This window comes from Cyprinus carpio, chromosome A17 (assembly GCF_018340385.1).
Source record: "Cyprinus carpio isolate SPL01 chromosome A17, ASM1834038v1, whole genome shotgun sequence".
Classification (NCBI taxonomy): Eukaryota; Metazoa; Chordata; class Actinopteri; order Cypriniformes; family Cyprinidae; genus Cyprinus; species Cyprinus carpio.
In genome coordinates, this window is record NC_056588.1 from 27184991 (window position 1) to 27208489 (window position 23499).

Genomic DNA, 23499 nt, shown 5'->3' on the forward strand with positions numbered 1-23499 from the left:
GAAAGTATAGTGAATGGACTGCTGAAGACTGGGGCAAAGTCATATTCTCCGATGAAGCCCCTTTCCGATTGTTTAGGGCATCTGGAAAAAGGCTTGTCCGGAGAAGAAAAGGTGAGCGCTACCATCAGTCCTGTGTCATGCCAACAGTAAAGCATCCTGACACCATTCATGTGTGGGGTTGCTTCTCATCCAAGGGCGTGGGCTCACTCACAATTCTGCCCAAAAACAAAGCCATGAATAAAAAGTGGTACCAAAACACCCTCCAACAGCAACTTCTTCCAACAACCCAACAACAGTTTGGTGAAGAACAATGCATTTTCCAGCACGATGGAGCACCGTGCCATAAGGCAAAAGTGATAACTAAGTGGCTCGGGGACCAGAATGTTGAAATTTTGGGTCCATGGCCTGGAAACTCCCCAGATCTTAATCCCATTGAGAACTTGTGGTAAATCCTCAAGAGGCGGGTGGACAAACAAAAACCCACTAATTCTGACAAACTCCAAGAAGTTATTATGAAAGAATGGGTTGCTATCAGTCAGGATTTGGCCCAGAAGTTGATTGAGAGCATGCCCAGTCGAATTGCAGAGGTCCTGAAAAAGAAGGGCCAACACTGCAAATACTGACTCTTTGAATAAATGTCATGTAATTGTCGATAAAAGCCTTTGAAACGTATGAAGTGCTTGTAATTATATTTCAGTACATCACAGAAACAACTGAAACAAAGATCTAAAAGCAGTTTAGCAGCAAACTTTTTGAAAACTAATATTTATGTAATTCTCAAAACTTTTGGCCACGACTGTACAGCTCATCATACCATGGTGTTTTCGTAAAGAGTTTTTGCAATATGTACATGATAACCCATTAAGCAGTCATCTTGGAAGATTAAAAACCCTTCTTTGACTTCTGGACATAGCCTATTGTCCAAATGTGAGAACTGACATGTGGAAGTATTGCAAAGAGTGTCAACCGTGTCAAAAGTATAAACCTGTGTTAACCAAGTTATCGGGATATCTACAGTCCACACCAGTAGTCGAACCCAGTTATATGCTTGGAGTTGATCTGATGGGTCCTTTCCCAAAGAGTGACAAACAAAATTAACACATCTTAGTAACTGTTGACTACTGTTCCAAGTGGGTGGAGTTATTTCATTTGAGAGTGGTGAAAGCTCCCCAAATACCCAGAATCCTAGTTGAGGAAATCTTTACATGATAGGGCACCCCTGCTTATTTGGTGTCGGATTGCGGAGCTCAGTTTACCTCACAGCTACTTTACTTAATCTGCAAACATTGGGGAGTAGTACAAAAATTGACTACATCCTATCATCCCCAAACGAATATGACAGAACGGATCAATTGCAACCTTAAGACAATGATTGCTTCATATGTGGGAGATCAGCATCACCAATGGAACCAATGGTTGCCTGAATTTAGGTTTGCAATCAATACTACTTTCAAAGAGAGCATAGGATTCACGCCAGCTGAAGTAGCTCTGGGGTGGAAATTAAAGGGACCGTTAGAGAGGGCTTTACATCGACCTCCGAATCCTTGTAGTCCTGCCTATAGTGTGGTGGAAAAGAACACCTCATGGACCTTGTAAAAAAAAATGTGGAACGAGCTCAACATAGACAAAAATATTACTATGACTTGCGACGCAAGTATAGTAAATTTCAGGTGGGCGATGTAGTCTGGGTCCGGTCTCACCCTTTATCCAGAGCTGAAGAACGCTTTATGGCTAAATTAGCCGCAAAGTGGAAGGGTCCAGCTGAGATTGTCAAATGTCTTGGTCCTGTCAACTATTCTGTTTCTTTCCTTAATGATTCTGAAAATGGTGAGACTCATCATGTGCAGAATTTGAAAACTTGTTATGGTTATGACAAGTCTCTTTCTGATCAGGGGGGTATGTAACAGTTTCAAAGTTACTTATGGTGTTATTCTACTACCCACCATTAGGGGGACACTGTTGTTCCTTTATGCTAAGGTTAAATACAGGTAAGAAGTAGAAGAAGAGAGAGCTGTTTGGTAAGAGGAAAGCATGGCTTCCCTCTGGTAACCTTACCCATACTGATGTCCTGATTGGGAAACGTACCGTTTTATGCTCAATCAAAGTAAGGTTCTTTTTTTCAATGGTGGCTGAATAAATTGTATTCCTTTGTTGGTGAGGTTTATAATGTTTAATATTTTGTTTGTAGAAGGACTCCTTTTACCTACCCTTTTTTTTGTACCCATGGTCCATTTTGCTATTTCATGGTACATGTTGGAAATAGAAAGGACAAATTTGCCAGCTTTGCTTTGGGTCACTGAAATGGGATATTACTTGAAGAGGATAAGAAATGGTTTCTGCTTTTGTCTGGAATTGCTGTGTGGAGTATTGAATTTGGTCTGGACTGTTACCAAGGTTTGAATAATTGGGTACATCTACATTGTCTAGAAGAGTTCTTCTTTCAACTATGGACTGTGGCATATAGCCTAAGTATTTCCGCATTCATTACATCTGACATTACATGCTCATGTCATCATGACTATGCATTTTTTTTTTTAATTGTTGGTTGAGTCATTTGTACTATTGGATTATGGTATGTTAATTTGTTTTGGGTTTATTATTGTGCATTTCACTGTTGTTGTTTTTTCATAATATATCTCTACGAAGAAAATAATTTTTTTTTGTTCTATTGTTTTTTTTTTACATCAAACAGTTTAATGATTGTGAAAAGTTGGTATGTAGATCCCTCCCCAAAATACTTTCAGATTTATAGTAAACTTTTACCATAGAAGTACGAGTTTGTTATAATTGGTTCTATACAATTACCAAAGGTTTTGGTGTGTTATTTTGTGCACAACATAGTAAATCATAATTTGTATTTGTTAATAAAAATATTATTTATATGTTAAGACTAGAATACTTATGGCAAACATTTGTACATTCATTCTAATTATATCCTATTGCAAATACATAGAGTGGAACAGTTTGTTAAATATGGAATGTTGGTCCATTCCTCTTCAATGGCTGTGCGAAGTTGCTGTATATAGGCAGGAACTGGAACACGCTGTTGTATACGCTGATCCAGAGCATCCCAAACATGCTCAATAGGTGACATGTCTGGTGAGTATGCTGGCCATGCAAGAACTTGGATGCTTTCAGCTTCCAAGAATTGTGTACAGATCCTTGCAACATGGGGCCATGCATTATCATGCTACAACATGAGATGATGGTCATGGATGAATGGCACAACAATGGGCCTCAGAGGGAATTTTCTGCTCCCCATTAATGCTGCTCATTATAATAATAGACATAATATGCTTGTGCAACTGATGCTTGTGCAACCGGTGAGCACATCGCCCCCTCTGTATCAATCTCCAAGGAGAAAGACAGGCAGAGCCAAGGGGGCAAGAACCACAGCGTGGGCTTCGGAAACCCCAAGAGTGGGCGCCGGATCTGGTGGTTAAGGAAGAAGATAGGAACTTGTCCATCTACATTCCCTCCACCGGATCCATATGTGAAACCCGCAAGCCCAGCCACCGTTCCGCCTCAGCGAAAGCAGGGCCAGCACCTCAAGAAACGCTAGTGAAAGCTCCTTCCTCAAAGAGAGCCCTCTGAGAGCAAAGCAAGGCAGTAACAAAACGCCCTCAATGTGAAAGCTGACTCTGCATGGTTTGCTCCCAAACAGACAACACACAAACTGTGTGTGTGTCCACCCGAAATATAGCCTGAACGCTGCCTACTCGCACAAATGCTTCTCTTGACTGAAGCTTTGACATAATGGAGCTTATAGGTGGACAAACAATACTAAATAAGACCCACAAAGAGATAGCAACTAAAACACACACAGAGTGCTTGCTGAATGACAAAAAGCTGATGCCGGTTTCACCACACATGCTTTTAAGCCTCCTGGTCGCTACGTCACCCCGCCCATGACATCTCGCCCATCCATTGGACTGATTACACATGTGATTCAGAGCTTGGTCATGCTGAAGGGGTTCCCAAAGTGTTTCGACGCAGCTCGAGTTCCTGAAGAAGAACTACCATGTTCAAGGCCCAGAAATGTAGTAAGGACATTGTTAAAAGTGCACTAAGCTATTTTTGCCAAACAATGTTGATATTTGAAAGCACCAAAACAAACACGCCCATATCACAACAGGACATCGCCCCTATTTTGATAACTCCACCCCACATGTACGTACACAACCCTGGCAGCAACAATGGCAGAATCTGCTATGCTTGCCGGCTGCAGCATATTCAAGCAAAAGCCAACACAGAAAAGAAAAATCAAAAACAAAAAAAAACTCACCTATCAAGAAGAAACAAAGCAACATCGGCGTCCGAGTCCAGGCCTTCCCGCTTCTTGAGTTCTCTCCACTGCTGGAAACTGCTCCGATATTTACACGGGTCCTACCTCTTGCCTGATCATAACCCTTCTTTTTAAATGTTTTTATAACTCATCTGTTTAAATTATAATAAACCTTAACGTTCTCCATAATTAAGGGGCCGGTTCTATGTCAGGATGCCAAAAGAATGACAAATAATTTCTCAGTTTTCATTATTGTTGAGAAGATATAGTGATTAAGAAAACTTATTTTTCCAGAAAATGTGAAACTTAAACAAATCCTTAATCACAATCAGTAATCAGTATTATTACAAAATAGGGGAAAAACGTATTACAAACTATATAAAAAAATCTGGTTGTTTGACAGGAAAAAAGTTTGAACTAGTTATTTTTATTTGAACCAACTAATTGGCATTAATTTGAATAATATATTTAATTATTCATAATTTGAGTAAAGGATACTGATCTCATTATCACGGTGGGTCAACATGTCCCGCAGCTTCTGGACTTCTGCATATGATTTTCTTTGCTCTCCATCAGAGACAACCATTAAAGGAGTACTGTCATTACTCATTCCATTTTGAGCACAGGATCCCTCTCGTACCTTCACCTGAAGAGAAAGGAAACTTGTTTGCATGTGTGATATGTAATAGATTAAAATGTTGGAGAATTACTTACATGTAGCTAGAATGTAGTCTCCTTTTATTTTAGACAAGAAGGTCTTAAGCATTTTTTATTTATTTTTTAAAGAATAAAAAAAGTATTGTTCAGGGCACACAACAAAAATACTGACATTCCACAATGTTTCTGTTGTAAAAACTATTTTAAATGTTAAGTGAACAAGTCTAACATAAATCTAACAATGTGTTATTTGTGCTTGCTGCTGCGCCTCAGTTCAAATGGCACGTGAAGTCCTCTCTTGTATTTTGTGAAGAGATCTATTTCCTCCTGGCTGACCTTCTTCCAAACTAAGTTTGCCTTGTCTTCATTCCCCGGTCCTCAGACCCTGCCATCTGCTTCCACACTGAGGTGCCCAGGGATTTAAAATGCTCTGAGAGAAAGCAGTTTTCCCTGGGACCACAGGAGGATCAGGTTCACCAGTCTTCATAGAAGGTGTGACCTCAGACCCCTCAATTTTTTATGTACAGTATCTCACAGAAGTGAGTACACCCCTCACATTTTCGTAATTTTTTTATTATATCTTTTCATGTGACAACACTGAAGAAATTACACTTTGCTACAATGTAAAGTAGTGAGTGTACAGCTTGTATAAGTGTAAATTTGCTTTCCCCAACTCAACACACAGCCATTAAGGTCTAAACCGCTGGCCACAAAAGTGAGTATACCCCTAAGCAAAAATGTACAAATTGCGCCCAAAGTGTCAATATTTTGTGTGGCCACCATTATTTTCCAGCGCTGCCTTAACCCTCTTGGGCATGGAGTTCACCAGAGCTTCACAGGTTGTCACTGGAGTCCTCTTCCACTCCTCCATGACGACATCATGGAGCTGGTGGATGTTAGAGACCTTGCGCTCCTCCACCTTCTGTTTGAGGGGGCATCAGATGGTCAATAGGGTTTAGGTCTGGAGACATGCTTGGCCAGTCCATCACTTTTATCCTCAGCTTCTTTAGCAAGGCAGTGGTAGTCTTGGAGGTGTGTTTGTTGAAGGTTCATTATCATGTTGGAATACTGCCCTGCAGCCCAGTCTCCGAAGGGAGGGGATCATGCTCTGCTTCAGTATGTCACAGTATATGTTGGCATTCATGGTTCCCTCAATGAACTGTAGCTCCCCAGTGCCGACAGCACTCATGCAGCCACAGACAATGACACTCCCACCACCATGCTTGACTGTAGGCAAGACGCACTTGTCTTTGCACTCCTCACCTGGTTGCCACCACACACCCTTGACACCATCTGAACCAAATAAGTTTATCTTGGTCTCATCCGACCACAGGACATGGGTCCAGTAATCCATGTCCTTAGTCTGCTTGTCTTCCGCAAACTGTTTGCGGGTTTTCTTGTGCATCATCTTTAGAACAGGCTTCCTTCTGGGATGACAGCCATGCAGACCAATTTGATGCAGTGTGTGGCGTATGGTCTGAGCACTGACAGGCTGACCCCCCACCCCTTCAACCTCTGCAGCAATGCTGGCAGCACTCATACGTCTATTTCCCAAACACAACCTCTGGATATGACGCTGAGCACGTGCACCCAACTTCTTTGGTCGACCATAGCAAGGCCTGTTCTGAGTGGAACCTGTTGTTAACCCTCTGGAGTCGATTAACGCGTATACGCGTTTTGGGGTATTTTCTCCTGATAACCCCGAAAAGAACTTAAATTACACTTTCAGTTTTGATCGTACAGATAAGTGCAATACATCAATCGAATCTGTAAAGGGTCTACTTTTTTTTTGTATACAGACATAATAACAGCAAAACTTTGTGCACTTATAAATAAAGATAACAAACAAGGAGTGCTGTCTGCAGCCTTTGTCTGCGCTGATCTTCAGATACAAATGCGTCATTAAAATGAACTGTAACTCAGTGAATACTCAACGAAGAGACATGAGAGAGATATCTATAGAAAGCCTGACATGTCTACTTTTAAACTAAACAAGTGCTGCTGAAAACAAATATTCTGTGATAAAGTAATCCATATGAAAACAACGCGATGTCCGTTTTTCACATCCCCCTTCATTATCTTCTAATGCGACCACGCCCCCGCGCCGAGCGCGCTTTTGAGATTCAAATGTTTCACTGAAGCGCGCGGCTTTTTGAATACGCCCACACAACAGAAGACAACGCAGCGAGATTGTTCTTCAAGTTTTTTTTATTTTACTGTTTGCTTCGCGATGAGAGGAATAAGACATAATTCACCCCAAAAAGATGTGATGTGGTTGAGGATTTGAGATTTGGATTTCCTCAGAAAAAAGAATGAAGCACTTTATTCAGCAGAGTTCATAAACATGAGTAAGTCTCTTTTTATTTATTTATATACTTGTACTAGTTTTCACATAACGTGTAAACATTTTACTAGTTAGACTTTTTCCAAAGACTTTTTCCAAACTATAATTCCTGACTAAATGTATAATCAAGTGAAATATTATGAAGTTTCAATAACAATATACACCACTATACCATTCAAAAGCTTGATGTAAATAATATAAATGTAACAATAAATGTAACTGTAACAAATGTAACAATCATTGCTGTTCTTTCAATTTATCCCCCCTAAAAAACCTAAAAAAATATTCTCAGCTCTTTTCAACATTAATAATAATAATAATAATAATAATAATAATAATAATAATGATAATGATGATGATAATAATAACAATAAATGTTTTTTTGTAGAAAATAAGATTGTTAAAAGGATTTCTGAAGGACTGTGTGACTGGAGTAATGATGCAAAAAATTCAGTTTGAAAGTCAGCTTTGATTTTTCCTAATAAACTGTTTGCACTCACAAGTGAATATTAAATTATGTTGTGGGATAATTAAATGTATTCTAAATAAACTACAAACATAAAATTATATAGATTTATTTTGTCCTCACATTCTTTCTTGTAACTCACCCCTCTCAGTGACACAGGTGACTGAATGGCTCATTATGCAGCTCATTATGCAGGTCTTTTGTCTTCTCAGGTGTGAATTCATGATAGTTGACGCCTACTCGCATATGACTTTTACCACAAAAACTGTCTTAGAAAATTTAAATCAATATATTGTTTTCTGTAAGTGAGTAAACAAGATGATTTTCACATCATTTAGAAAAAAAAAATTCCAGGCTACAAGCTCCAGTTCTCAAATTTCCTGGGAACCAATTTTTCTGTATGTGTTTTTATTGCCTTTTTCAAGTGATTTAACATTTTTAGTTTTTCACTAACCACGCATAACATTTTTTTTTCTCAAAAACACAATCATGTACATTCATGCTGCTCACATATTATTATAGCCTAGTTTGTGCTGATTACAGTGAGATTAGACTTTAGCCATTTAGATATTTATAAGAAACTGAAAAAAGCACAAATGTCAGGGCATGACAAAACTTCTCCAGGCCCCAAAAATACCCTTAGACTCCAGAGGGTTAAACCGCTGTATGATCTTGGCCACCGTACTGCAGCTCAGTTTCAGGGTCTTGCCAATCTTCTTATAGCCTATGCCATCTTTATGTAGAGCAACAATTATTTTTTTTAGATCCTCAGGGAGTTCTTTGCCATGAGCTGCCATGTTGAACTTCCAGTGACCAGTATGAGAGAGTGAGAGCGATAACACCAAATTTAACACACCTGCTCCCTTATTCACACCTGAGACCTTGTAACACTAATGAGTCACCTAACACTGGGGAGAGAAAATGGCTAATTGGGACCAATTTGGACATTTTCACTTAGGGGTGTACTCACTTTTGTGGACAGCGGTTTAGACATTAATGGCTGTATGTTGAGTTATTTTGAGGGGACAGCAAATTTACACTGTTATGCAAGCTGTACACTCACTACTTTACATTGTAGCAAAGTGTCATTTCTTCAGTGTTGTCACATGAAAAGATATAATAAAATATTTACAAAAATGTGAGGGGTGTGCTCACTTCTGTGTTATACTGTATGAAACTACAGATGTGCTGTCTGTGAAGACAAGGTTGTGGTAGCCTCTGAGTTCTGGGAGAAAGTACCCCAGAGTTAGAAATACAGCCACCCATCCTGTACGCCCCCAGCACAGGTCCTTGGGACAGATACCAAGGTTTCTTCCACATCATCAAAGAATGAAAGTATTTGCACATAAACTTGATTGTGCGGAACTGGTTGTCTCTCAGGGTAAACCCCTTGGTTCTGAGCCACCACTGTAATGGTCTCACATACAGAAGGTAACTTGATTTAACTGATGCAGATCTATAATGTTATGCATACCCCCTTCTTCGGAACTATAAAGTACTGACTGTAAAACCTGGACTCTTTCTCTCAGGAGGAGGAATACGTTCTACAGATTGCTTTGCCAAGAGAGATAGCACTTCCTATTCTATTACCACAACACCCCGTTGAATCTCAGCGGGTGAGAAACAAATTGGATGCTGTACCTCTTCTCTACTGTGTGCAGGACTCACTGAGACACATTTGGCACAAGTTTCCAGGCTGCCAATTATCAACCAAGGCAGCCAGCCTCTCGTGGCTGATCTCAGGTATGCATGAATAACTGAGTTCAGTGTCCTGAAGCAACTGTCCAGGAACCTCTGGATCCTCTCGACAACCAAACACACAGCATTGCTAAAGAGGCCAGGAGGAGACAGCAGGACATCTAGGAGGAATGTTTTATCCTTCTTCTTGATGCCAGATAGATTCATCCAAAGGTGTCTCTCCATAGCCACCTGTGCCATCTCCTTAAGGCTGGAAGACATTACACAATTTTGTCACGAGGTGTATGGTCACAGACACTGATTTTTTTAGCTTCAGACTATGATTTCATCCAGTTGGAAGATATTAAACAGTTGATATTAGGAGCCGATTTTAGAACACATATTGTTTTTATTTGTCATGCGTCTCCTATCAACAAGTCGCATGTTTATGCATGTGTTTGTTGTGATCTGAACTATTTAAAATTTTGGTAGTGTGTGATTCCCAGTCATTAAGTGTATGATGGCCAGTTTTTCCTCTGTGACTATTGAAAAGTCTGTAATTGTATGATGCCCATTGTTTTAAAAGTTGTTCAGATTTTAAAAGTTGTGTAGTGTATTACAGCCTTTAGTGGCATGGAGAGACAAGTCGGTGGCTTGACTCAGCTCTTTAATATCATCTGGCCCAACCTCCCCACCTTTGTCCTGGTCCTTAAGCAGGTATGCTTTCAAGATGGTCATTTTATGCAAACAAGCACCCGCCTGACCTGCCGCCACATATGCTTTGCCCACCAAAGATTACCAAACATTGGGCCTTTAGGGATGACGCAACATCAGGGGAGAGCATCTCTGGGCATCCCCATAGCCATTCTCCCTCAGCCCAAAAAACAATCCATAATTCAAAACATTAGGGCTGAAATCGATGAGGAGAAAGGCTTATTCCACAACCTCAACACCTCAGTGTGGAGGTCTAGAAGTAATGGTAAGCCGCAACATGGATGCTGTAATTTGCACTGCAGGAAGTGCTCATTTAGCTTACTTTTTCTACAGGCTTCTCAGCTGCTCCTAAGCAGGGTAAGATCGTGTGAGTGTCCCCACCCATTAAATACTGTGGGCAGCCAGGGAGGCACACACGCTTTGAACTGCTTCACACTCACAATTTCTTTCTTTTTCTTTTTTATACAGAACACCAACAAGTGTTTACACAGAGAACTTGCTGAAAAGCAAATGCGAATGCTGCATTATTTTGGGTGGTTTTTATAGCTTCTGTGGCATGCCAACATGTGACACAGCGCCAATCAAAATTGGAGTAGCTGCATATATGCATATATGCTTTAGACACCAGTCACACTGATGACATTCCCTACAGCAGGGATAGGCAACATCGTTCCTGGAGTGCCGCTGTCCTGCATCTGAGTAGATGAATAGCACTAACTGAAAAAATAATACATTGCATTAACAGTGCTTGCATTTAAATGCCTTGTATTTTCAGGGCTTGCATTTTATGTCCTTAAATTTAACATAGTTGTTTATTTAAGCTGTGAATATTTCAATTCAAAATATTTCACTCACATTTTCATAATTAAAAATTCAATAATTCATATTTACCTTCCAGAATTCACTTCCAAAATATTCAATCAGTTTAAAAATATGATGGATTAGATTTGGCATCTAATTAATAAAATGTATTACTGTATATTATGTACATTTAAGCAGATGAGCCCAGCATATGAGCCCTCAACTCACAAGGTTTCACCAAACCAATTTTTCTCCCACAGAAAACCAAGGGCAGTAGTTTTATGTTTGATATTCACTGCATATTCGCCTAAGGTGCTTTAGGGACCATCTGCAAATTTACATCAAAACGAAACGAAGTACAATAATTTATTTAATTACAGTTTACAGTAAATTACTAATTTACTCAAACTGACTAAATGTATATTGCCAATAACTTGCCTTAGACAATACTTTCCCTAAGTATTTACACTACACAAATATTTTTAAAGAAAAATAATTACAGTAATTCACTAAAATGGGATTTATTTTGTGTTCCAAATGTTGTATGTTAGTATGTTACTAGTGACCAGACTGACTTGCTACAGTTTAAAGTTTGCCAATATCTTCCTCACTGTATATAGAGTATATAATTATTCTTAAAAATTATTGTAATTCACATAAAGTTTTTTTTTTTTTTTTTTTTTTTTTTTTTTTTTAAATGTTCCAAAGGTTGTAGTACATTCTTAGTGACTAGACTGACCTACTATAGGTAAAGTTTTGCTAATACCTTCCTTGCTGTACATAAAGTACATCAATATTTTATAATAGAACCTGGAACATAAAAAATCCCTTTTGGGGTCTTACAGATTTATTTATTTATTTAGTTTTAAATAATTGTGAATGGTACATACAGTAAGGTAGATATTGGCAAAATTTCACATGAAGTCAGTCTTGTAACTGGCAATGTACTACAACCTGTGCAACATAAAAAAATAAAAAATACAAAAATAAGAAAAAACTTTTGGTGAATAGTTTTTTTTTAAAAAAGGTATTTGTGTAATGTACATACTGTAAGGGAGATATTGGCAAAATCTAACCTGCAGTAAGTCAGTCTTGTATCTAGCAACCTACTACAACCTTTGGAACATAAAAAAACTTTCCAGGGATCTTTTATATGTAAATAATTGTGTACTGTACATATATGAAGGGAGGTATTGGCAAACTCTCATCTGTAGAAAATCACTATGAGCAATACAAGCTTTAGAATTTGACAGTGTGTTATTTTAATTGTAATAAAAACACTTGGGACGTTTTATCCCAGTTGGCAGAATTGTCAAACAGTCCCTTGGGTGCGATTGCGCATCAATACTTTTTTCGGTTTAAACTTGCATAATACACTTAGGCGGTTTTGAACTCCTATTTTTATGTCAACATAAAGTGTTTGCATATTGTTAAAACTAATTATGGTATTGATATCTTTGTAGGACTGTTGACTCTATAGAACAGTGGTAAGGGAAAGAAATGTAAAGAAAATGCAGCACGTTGCGTTCCTCTTTTCTCATTTGCTTGCCTGTATATAGTTCGCATAATCATCAATAAAGTGTATTCTGAGATCTGGGTCTTATATCACTTTATTACTTCATTGAGGCCCGTTACGTGTCGTCGGGGAATCCTGGAGTGTGATGTGAGGGGATCCCCAGTATTACAGCACAGCGTCACACAAGCCATGATACAAAGTTACGGAGACTAAGCAATACATGTATATGTCTTCCTCAGATGTAATGTCAGTTCTGTACTTCAGAATTGGGTAAAACAGCATTATAATCTCCTTTGTGGTAGAGAAAGCTGCTTACATGTAGGCTAAGAGAAACAAGATGTTTAATTAAACACACACACAATCAGCTTTTCCACATGTTTATACTTGCCCCGATAATCAAAACTTCTACTTAGCACTTGCTCCATTTCTGCAGATCAGTTTTTGTGAATGAATGGCTTAATCCACCTGTTGCTTTAGTCTTCATCAACAGCCACTTGTGCCACCTGCTGGTGAGCGACTGACAGCAGCTGGAGATTATGCATCGGTGCTCTACTGCTATTCCTGCAGCTCCCGGATGTGCAATGACAAATTTTCTGCCGAATTTTACCACTGAATTTGTGGAAGCATATTTGGAAAGTGAAATAAAATGGACCGAAATTTGCCTGTCAAATATTATACATCGTATTTTTAAACAGACTGAATATTTTGGAAGTTAATTCTGGAAGGTGAATATGAATTATTGAATTTTTAATTATGAAAATGTGTATGAAATATTTTGAATTGAAATATTCACAGCTTAAATAAACAACTATGTTAGATTTCAGGACCTAAAAATGCAAGCTCTGGAAATACAAGGCATTAAAATGCAAGCACTTTTAATGCAATGGATTATTTTTTCAGCTAGTGCTATTCAATATGCTTGTTTTGTTTCAAAGACATACGGCATTATTTTACTTCCATAGAGGCAGTTGAATCAATAGAGTCAGTCATAGAGTGGAGGGGGTATATGTAGAATTACAAACAAGCTCATTTCTGTTTATTCTGAGCAAAAAAAAAATATACAGGTGCTGGTCATATAATTAGAATATCATCAAAAAGTTGATTTCACTAATTCCATTCAAAAAGTGAAACTTGTATATTATATTCATTCATTACACACAGACTGATATATTTCAAAGATTTATTCTTTGAATTTTGATGATTATAACTGACAACTAAGGAAAATCCCAAATTCAGTATCTCAGAAAATTAGAATATTACTTAAGACCAATACAAAGAAAGGATTTTTAGAAATCTTGGCCAACTGAAAAGTATAAACATGAAATGTATGAGCATGTACAGCACTCAATACTTAGTTGGGGCTCTTTTTCCTGAATTACTCCAGCAATGTGGCGTGGCATGGAGTCGATCAGTCTGTGGCACTGCTCAGGTGTTATGAGTGCCCAGGTTGCTCTGATAGTGGCCTTCAGCTCTTCTGCATTCTTGGGTCTGGCATATCGCATCTTCCTCTTCACAATACCCCATAGATTTTCTATGGGGTTAAGGTCAGGCGAGTTTGCTGGACAATTAAGAACAGGGATACCATGGTCCCTTAAACCAGGTACTGGTAGCTTTGGCACTGTGTGCAGGTGCCAAGTCCTGTTGGAAAATTAAATCTGCATCTCCATAAAGTTGGTCAGCAGCAGGAAGCATGAAGTGCTTTAAAACTTCCTGGTATACGGCTGCATTGACCTTGGACCTCAGAAAACACAGTGGACCAACACCTGCAGATGACATGGCACCCCAAACCATCACTGACTGTGGAAACTTTACACTGGACCTCAAGCAACTTGGATTGTGTGCCTCTCCTCTCTTACTCCAGACTCTAGGACCCTGATTTCCAAAGGAAATGCAAAATTTACTTTCATCAGAGAATATAACTTCGGACCACTCAGCAGCAGTCCAGTCCTTTTTGTCTTTAGCCCATTCTGACGCTGTCTGTTGTTCAAGAGTGGCTTGACACAAGGAATGTGACAGCTGAAACCCATGTCTTGCATATGTCTGTGCGTAGTGGTTCTTGAAGCACTGACTCCAGCTGCAGTCCACTCTTTGTGAATCTCCCCCACCATTTTTGAATGGGTTTTGTTTCACAATCCTCTCCAGGGTGCGGTTTATCCCTTTTTGCTTGTACACTTTTTTACCACATCTTTCCTTCCCTTCGCCTCTCTATTAATGTGCTTGGACACAGAGCTCTGTGAACAGCCAGCATCTTTTGCAATGACCTTTTGTGTCTTGCACTCCTTGTGCAAGGTGTCAATGGTCATCTTTTGGACAACTGTCAAGTCAGCAGTCTTCCACATGATTGTGTAGCCTACAGAACTAGACTGAGAGACCATTTAACCCTCTGAAGTCGATTAACGCGTATACGCGTTTTGAGGTATTTTCTCCTGATAACCCCGAAAAGAACTTTAATTACACTTTCAGTTTTGATCGTACAGATAAGAGCAATACATCAATCGAATCTGTAAAGGGTCTACTTTTTTTGTATACAAACATAATAACAACAAAACTTTGTGCACTTATAAAATAAAGATAACAAACAAGGAGTGCTGTCTGCAGCCTTTGTCTGTGCCTTATCTTCATTTACAAACGCGTCATTAAAATGAACTGTAACTTAGTGAATACTCAACACAGAGACATGAGAGAGATATCTATAGAAAGCCTGACATGTCCTACTTTTAAACTAAACAAGTGCTGCCGAAAACAAATATTCTTTGATAAAGTAATCCATATGAAAACAACGCAATGTCCGTTTTTCACGTCTCCCTTCATTATCTTCTAATGCGACCACGCCCCCGCGATGAACACGCTTTTGAGATTCTAATGTTTCACTGAAGCGCGCGGCTTGAATACGCCCACACAACAGAAGACAACACAGCGAGATTGTTCTTCAAGTGTTTTTTTTATTTTACTGTTTGCTTCGCGATGAGAGGAATAAGACATAATTCACCCCAAAAAGATGTGATGTGGTTGAGGATTTGAGATTTGGATTTCCTCAGAAAAAAAGAATGAAGCACTTTATTCAGCAGAGATCATAAACATGAGTAAGTCTCTTTTTATTTATTTATATACTTGTACTAGTTTTCACATAACGTATAAACATTTTACTAGTTAGACTTTTTCCAAAGACTTTTTCCAAACTAAAATTCCTGACTAAATGTATAAACAAGTAAAATATTATGAAGTTTCAATAACAATATACACTACTATACCATTCAAAAGCTTGATGTAAATAATATAAATGTACCAATAAATGTTACTGTAACAAATGTAACAAACAATGCTGTTCTTTCAATTTATCCCCGCTAAAAAAACCTGAAAAAAATATTCTCAGCTCTTTTCAACATTAATAATAATAATAATAATAATAATAATAATGATAATAATAACAATAAATGTTTTTTTTTTTTTTTTTTTTTTGTAGAAAATAAGATTGTTAAAAGGATTTCTGAAGGATTGTGTGACTGGAGTATTGATGCAAAAAATTCAGTTTGAAAGTCAGCTATGATTGTTCCTAATAAACTGTTTAACTGCACTCACAAGTGAATATTAAATTATGTTGTGGGATAATTAAATATATTCTAAATAAACTACAAACATAAAATGATATACATTTAATTTGTCCTCACATTTTTTCTTATAACTCATCCCCTCTCAGTGACACAGCTGACTGAATGGCTCATTATGCAGCTCATTATGTGGGCCTTTGTCTTCTCAGGTGTGAATTCATGATAGTTGACGTCTACTCGCATATGACTTTTACCAACAAAAAGTGTCTTAGAAAATTTAAATCAATATATTGTTTTCTGTGAGTGAGTAAACAAGATGATTTTCACTTCATTTAGAAAGAAAAATTCTAGTCTACAAGCTTCAGTTCTCAAAAGCCCCAATGTTCTGTATGTGTTTTATTGCCTTATTCAAGTAATTTAACATTTTTAGTTTTTCACTAACCACGCATAACATTTTTTTTTCTCAAAAACACAATCATGTACATACATGCTGCTCATATATTATTATAGCCCAGTTTGTGCTGATTACAGTGAGATTAGACTTTAGCCATTTAGATATTTATAAGAAACTGAAAAAAGCACAAATGTCAGGGCATGACAAAACTTCTCCAGGCCCCAAAAATACCCTTAGACTCCAGAGGGTTAAAGGCCTTTGCAGGTGTTTTGAGTTAATTAGCTGATTAGAGTGTGGCACCAGGTGTCTTCAATATTGAACCTTTTCACAATATTCTAATTTTCTGAGATACTGAATTTGGGATTTTCCTTAGTTTTCAGTTATAATCATCAAAATTAAAAGAAATAAACATTTGAAATATATCAGTCTGTGTGTAATGAATGAATATAATAGAATATAATAACAAGTTTCACTTTTTGAATGGAATTAGTGAAATAAATCAACTTTGATGATATTCTAATTATATGACCAGCACCTGTATTTAACCAGTTATTAGCTGGTTTCCAGCTATTGAAAAAGAATGTTTTTACTTTTTACTTTTTCCTGTTGTCCACGACGGGTTCCGTCACATGAGTGACACTGACCAATAAGAGCACAGATTCTCTTCTGTACACAGCTTTTAAACATGGCAAAACAAAAGAGAGAAGACTGCTGCTAGGTGCTTACAAAATGGAAGAAATCTGTGTGGAAGAAAGCCTTTAAGATGTGTCATCGAGGGACTACCACGACAGAATAAAAAAAGATAAATGTTGGCGATCAATAGCGGTGGTGCTTCAGCAACCTGGTGAGTACTGGAATTAGCATGTAAGCTAGCAAATCACTCATTATGTTCTCATTCACAATAACGACACAATGTTTCCCATATATTAATTTATTTGTGGTGGAGCGGGAGTTTTTATATGAATGTGTCTTTGAAGGTAACTGATTGTCTTTAGAAAGTGTCGTTGTCATTTTAATTTCAAGTAGTGTTTATGAGCACAGGGCTGCTTTGTTTACAGCCGTTGCTGGAAAAACTCTGAAGCTTTTTCTGAAGCTCCAAAAGCGCCACTTGCTGGCACAGAATGAATCTACTTCCTATCTAGTTATACATCTACTGTTTTCGTTCAGTAAACATACACACACACACGCACACACACACATATATCTGGGGGATCTGCCGTCTGTGGGAAATACACAATAGACAATTACAAAGACATTTAAAATTCAGATGTGCTAGATTTGTAATTTACTTATCTTTTCCCTAGTCTGTGAGGTCCAAACAAAAGCTGGTTCTTTCTTTTTCTTTCTTTCTTTCTTTCTTTCTTTCTTTCTTTCTTTCTTTCTTTCTTTCTTTCTGCTTTTCTTTCTTTCTTTCTTTCTTTCTTTTCTTTATATTTTCTCAAAGGGGTCATATGATGCTATATAAATCTTCCCAAACTTTTTCAAAGGGGTCATATGATGCGATTTAAATTTTTCCTTTCTCTTTCGAGTGCTACAAGCTCTTGGTGCATAAAGAAGATCTGTAATGTTGCAAAGACTAAAGTCTCAAATCCAAAGAGTTATTTTTTATAAAAGTTAAGTCTTGTCCACGCCCTCCTAAAACAGCTCATTCTAACACGCCCCCACGTCTATGTCACGATGTGGGAAGATTTGCATAACACTGCCAAAATGTTTACACAAAAAAAGAAGGCGTAACTTTTATTCTCGCTGTTGCCGCCGGCACCATGTTGTGGAGACACTGTGTTTCATTGTGAAAGTGAAGCTACTTTGTTTTGCCTTCCAAAAGAGGACAACTAGAAATCAGTGGTTAAGTTGTATTTACAACACTGTTGCATTCAACCCAAATATTCAGATGTGTGCAGCGCATTTTGCGGAGGACGAGGACTGTTTCATGTGAGAGTAGCCTACAATGCCGGTGTCTGTTTCTATAAAGTGGGGCAGTTACAACTTTGCAAGGACAGTCTGGCGCTTCTGACTCACAGTCTGTAAGTACGAAGTACGTTTACAAATTTAAAAAATTTGCCACAGATGATTTAAACATGAGTTTTACGCAGTGTAGAGTAGTGTTTGTTGTTTCTCCAATCACAAATGCAGACATGGTTTTACGTTTACGTAGCGCGATACTCAATGCAACTCATAAAAACTCAGTATAAGTCATTATAATCAGTAATTATGTCCTCACTGGATGCAACAAATGCCTAGTTTATAATGGGTTATATTATTTTTTCTTGTCACACTGGGACAAGGCATCACAGTATGGTAAGGCAGTGTTTCCCAATCCCAGTCCTCCTATCATGTATGACTTTTGTTCTATTTGACCGTAAGTGGAAGGATATTCCGCCATGATTCCAGTTCAAAACAAGTGTATATGTTCCATTCAAAGGGCATTAAAGTGTGCGAGACGTGAATTTAGATTGTATTTATATTCAGAGGTATATGATGTCACACTTGTCCATGTGTGAAGACATTGCACAGCGCAAATTCATGAATGAATGTTCCGAAGTGAGGTAAACTTCAACAGATTTCCCCTGCTCATGGAGTAGGGAGCAATGAAAACTGTGTAGGGACCATGTCAATGGGAACACAGTTCATGCACGGAGCTCACTTCTAATGAGCTGATTATCTGAATCAGGTGTGTTAACAAAGAGAGACATGCAAAATATGCAGAGCTGGGGGACTGGAATTGAGAACCGCTGTGTTAAATTACTGTATAAATGGGGACAGCACCATCTATGTGGTGCGTGATGTGATTTAGCATGTGGAGCAGGGACCGCCCACAGCAGAGTTAACGAAGCATTGCTGTGGGTAAGTTGCACGTTTTTCGCGGTCTGTGAATTACCATTTATAAGTGTCTAACACACAAATATTTGCTTTATTAGGGCCCGAGCACCGATGGTGTGAGGACCCTCTTGTATCTGCTTTGTTTATTCTTCTTCTTCTTCTTCTTCTTCTTCTTCTTCTTCTTCTCCAAAATGAATCGCATTTTTGAGGGCCTAAACATGCTCGAAAAGTCCTGAAACTTTGCACACGCGTCAGACCTGGTGAAAATTTACATCTGATATAGGTTTCAGAAGAGGGTGTGGTAAAATGGCTCGACAGCGCCTTTTATCGTAAGAAAATCAACAGCCCTCGAGCTGTGTTTCACGTACATGTACGGAAATTGGCACACATATGTAAAGCATCAGTACCTACAAAAAAGACTCTTGGAGCAATATCCGAAACCCAACAGGAAGTCGGTTATTTTTAATTTTATGAGCAAATTTTGCATCATTTTTGTCATTTGCATGCCTTATTTTAACAAACTCCTAGAGATTTATTCAGATCAACACCCAATTTGGTATGCCTAATCTAAAGGCCTTTGCGATGTTAAACTGTGAAGATCTTGAGTTTTCGTTGAAGGGTGTGTCCGTGGCGGCCTGACGAATTTCGATGATTCGCCATGAAAAATGAAGTTGCTATAACTCAGACATACAATGTCCAATCTGCCACAAACTTCCCATGTTTGATAAGACTCCTGACCTGAACAGACTGATATGCCCATATTCAGTTATAGTCAAAGCGCCACCTACTGGCAACAGGAAGTGACATATTTTACACTGTAACAAACTACCCCGAGAAATTTTATGACATAATTTTTTTTTTCAGTCACTCTATTCTAAAGGCCTGTGCGATGTTAAATTGTGAAGATCTTGAGTTTTCGTTAAAGGGCGTGTCCATGGCACCGTCACAAAGTTCGATGTCTTGTCATGGGAATAAAATTTATTGTAACTCAGGCATAAAATGTCCGATCTTGCCCAAACTTCACATGTTCGATAAGAGTCCTGGCCTGAACACATCTGAAGGCCAATATTCCATTGGGTGTGGCAAAATGCCTCAATAGCGCCACCTATACATTTTCAACGGAGTGCGCCTTGAGCTACGTTTTCACGTACATGTACAAAAATCGGTACACACATGTAACACACCAATACCTACAAAAAAGTATCTTGGTACAAAATTCGAATCCCAACAGGAAGTCAGTTATTTTGAATTTTCTCTGCAAAATTTGTGTCGTTTTTGCCATTTTTCAGGGGTTGTACTTTAACAAACTCCTCCTAGAGATTTATTCAGATCAACACCAAACTTTGTCAGTGTAATCTAAAGGCCTTTGTGATGTTAAATTGCGAAGATCTTGAGGTTTCGTTTAAGGGCGTGTCTGTGGCGGCCTTACAAATTTCGATGTTTCGCCATGAGAAAGGAAGTTGCTATAACTCAGACATACAATGTCCAACTCTGCCACAAACTTCACATGTTTGAGAAGACTCCTGACCTGAATATATCTACATGCCAATATTCAGATATCGCTATAGCGCCACCTGCTGGCAACAGGAAGTGACATGTTTTACGCCGTAACAAACTACTCCTAGATATTTTATGACATTTTATAATTTTTTTTGGTCAGTCTAATCTAAAGGCCTTTGCAATGTTAAATTGTGAACATCTTGGGTTTCCATTAAAGGGTGTGGCCATGGCGCCGTGACAAAGTTCGATGTCTCGCCATGGGAATAGAAGTTGTTGTAACTCAGGCATAAGATGTCCGATCTTCCCCAAACTTCACATGTTCGAAAAGAGTCTTGGCTTGAACACATCTGAAGGTCATTATTCCACTATAATCATAGCGCCACCTGCTGGCAACAGGAAATGGCTTGTTTTACACTAACATAAACATGCAATGTCCAATCTGCACCAAACTTCAAATATTTGAAAAGAGTCATGGCCTGAAGACATCTAAAGGCCAGTATTCAGTTATAATCATAGCGCCACCTGTTGGCAATAGGACACATCATGCAGGAAGATTGGCAGATATAAATGACTTTGACATATTCCACTTATATTTACAACTTTAAATGCATATTTCTCGCCATTTACTTTTTTACTAAAGCCAATCGCAGGCGGTGAGCCCGGGTGCGAGGGCCCGTTCATTGCTGCTTGCAGCTTTAATTTTGACTGTATCTTTAAATGGATATGTTGGGACTCTGTGTAGTTATGAGTAAATCAGATAAGAAAGAAAGAATGATAATACATCAGATAAGAAATATGGGATATCTAACTTGTAAAACCTCTTACTGTATTATCAAGACAAGTGTAATAAAATACATTTGATTAACAAAAGCTAGACAAGAGTAATCAACAACTAATAAATGAATACCATAAATGAAAAAGGAATAAAGTGCATAAGATGCATAAAATGCAAGTGATTAAGTTGGGTGTTGCTATGTCAAAGATACATTATCTATGGAAAGATAAACTGAATACTCTGAAACAAATAAGGTGAAGAACCTTATTATGCATCAAACAAATAAATGATCTATTATTTGTTATCAATTGCAATCAGCTATATAATATCTAAGGAAAATTTGAAAATCATACACTGATAATATAAAATGATGCCACGGTCTCTGGAAAAGGTTTGGATAAGTGATATTTACGTTCTCTATGATTGAGGGTGCAGTCTGGTGGTGGTGACTCCTTCCACTGGTTGTGCTGGTAACAATGCAGTTGGCAAAGTTAAAGGAATATGTTTCAACAGCCTTGAAGTGTCTTTTGGAAGTGTACCTTTATCCCTTTCCGATGAGACAAGATTACAGTTTGGTGCTTCTCCATTTCCGTGCTGTGATTGGCTGTTTCCACTAGATTTGGGGGAACAAGGTGTGGCACACCTATTTTCCTCCTGTGGAACTTATTTGCAAAGTCCAAACACAAATTTAGAAAAATTTCACTAAAGTTTTACCAGTGAATTTCTCACTCTCCAAACCACAACCAGAATACCTTTGGCAATGTTGCAACCACATTATGTCCAGACATGATGGAAAAAGATTGAACTGTCATGCATTCATTTGTCCATTAACCCTCTGGAGTCGATTAACGCGTATACGCGTTTTGGGGTATTTTCTCCTGATAACCCCGAAAAGAACTTAAATTACACTTTCAGTTTTGATCGTACAGATAAGTGCAATACATCAATCGAATCTGTAAAGGGTCTACTTTTTTTGTATACAGACATAATAACAACAAAACTTTGTGCACTTATAAAATAAAGATAAAATACAACAAGGAGTGCTGTCTGCAGCCTTTGTCTGCGCTGATCTTTCAGATACAAATGCGTCATTAAAATGAACTGTAACTCAGTGAATACTCAACGAAGAGACATGAGAGAGATATCTATAGAAAGCCTGACATGTCTACTTTTAAACTAAACAAGTGCTGCTGAAAACAAATATTCTGTGATAAAGTAATCCATATGAAAACAACGCGATGTCCGTTTTTTTCACGTCTCACTTCATTATCTTCTAATACGACCACGCCCCCGCGCCCGAGCGCGCGCTTTTGAGATTCAAATGTTTCACTGAAGCGCACGGCTTTTGAATACACCCACACAAACAGAAGCCAACGCAGCGAGACTGTTCTTCAAGTTTTTATTATTTTACTGTTTTGCTTCTCGATGAGAGGAATAAGACATAAATCACCCCAAAAAGATGTGATGTGGTTTGAGGATTTGAGATTTGGATTTTCTCAGAAAAAAGAATGAAGCACTTTATTCAGCAGAGTTCATAAACATGAGTAAGTCTCTTTTTATTTATTTATATACTTGTACTAGTTTTCACATAACGTGTAAACATTTTACTAGTTAGACTTTTTCCAAAGACTTTTTCCAAGACTATAATTCCTGACTAAATGTATAATCAAAGTGAAATATTATGAAGTTTCAATACCAATATACACTACTATACCATTCAAAAGCTTGATGTAAATAATAAATGTAACAATAATGTAACTGTAACAAATGTAACAATCATTGCTGTTCTTTCAATTATCCCCCCCTAAAAAACCTAAAAAAAAAAAGGGTCTTCTCAGCTCTTTTCTCAACATTAATAATAATAATAATATAATAATAATAATAATAATAATAATAATGATAACAATAAATGTTTTTTTTGTAGAAAATAAGATTGTTAAAAGGATTTCTGAAGGATTGTGTGACTGGAGTAATGATGCAAAAAAATCAGTTTGAAAGTCAG

General features: G+C 38.0%; 1 protein-coding gene across 1 annotated transcript in view; it reads right to left on the reverse strand.

The window, feature by feature from the left end:
• The window catches only part of kif6 (kinesin family member 6), a 240207-nt gene that overhangs the window by 89150 nt on the left and 127558 nt on the right, over positions 1 to 23499 (reverse strand). Inside the window, 1 exon segment of the mRNA XM_042774549.1 lies at positions 4784 to 4931. Within this exon segment, the coding sequence (XP_042630483.1) occupies positions 4784 to 4931 (148 nt within the window).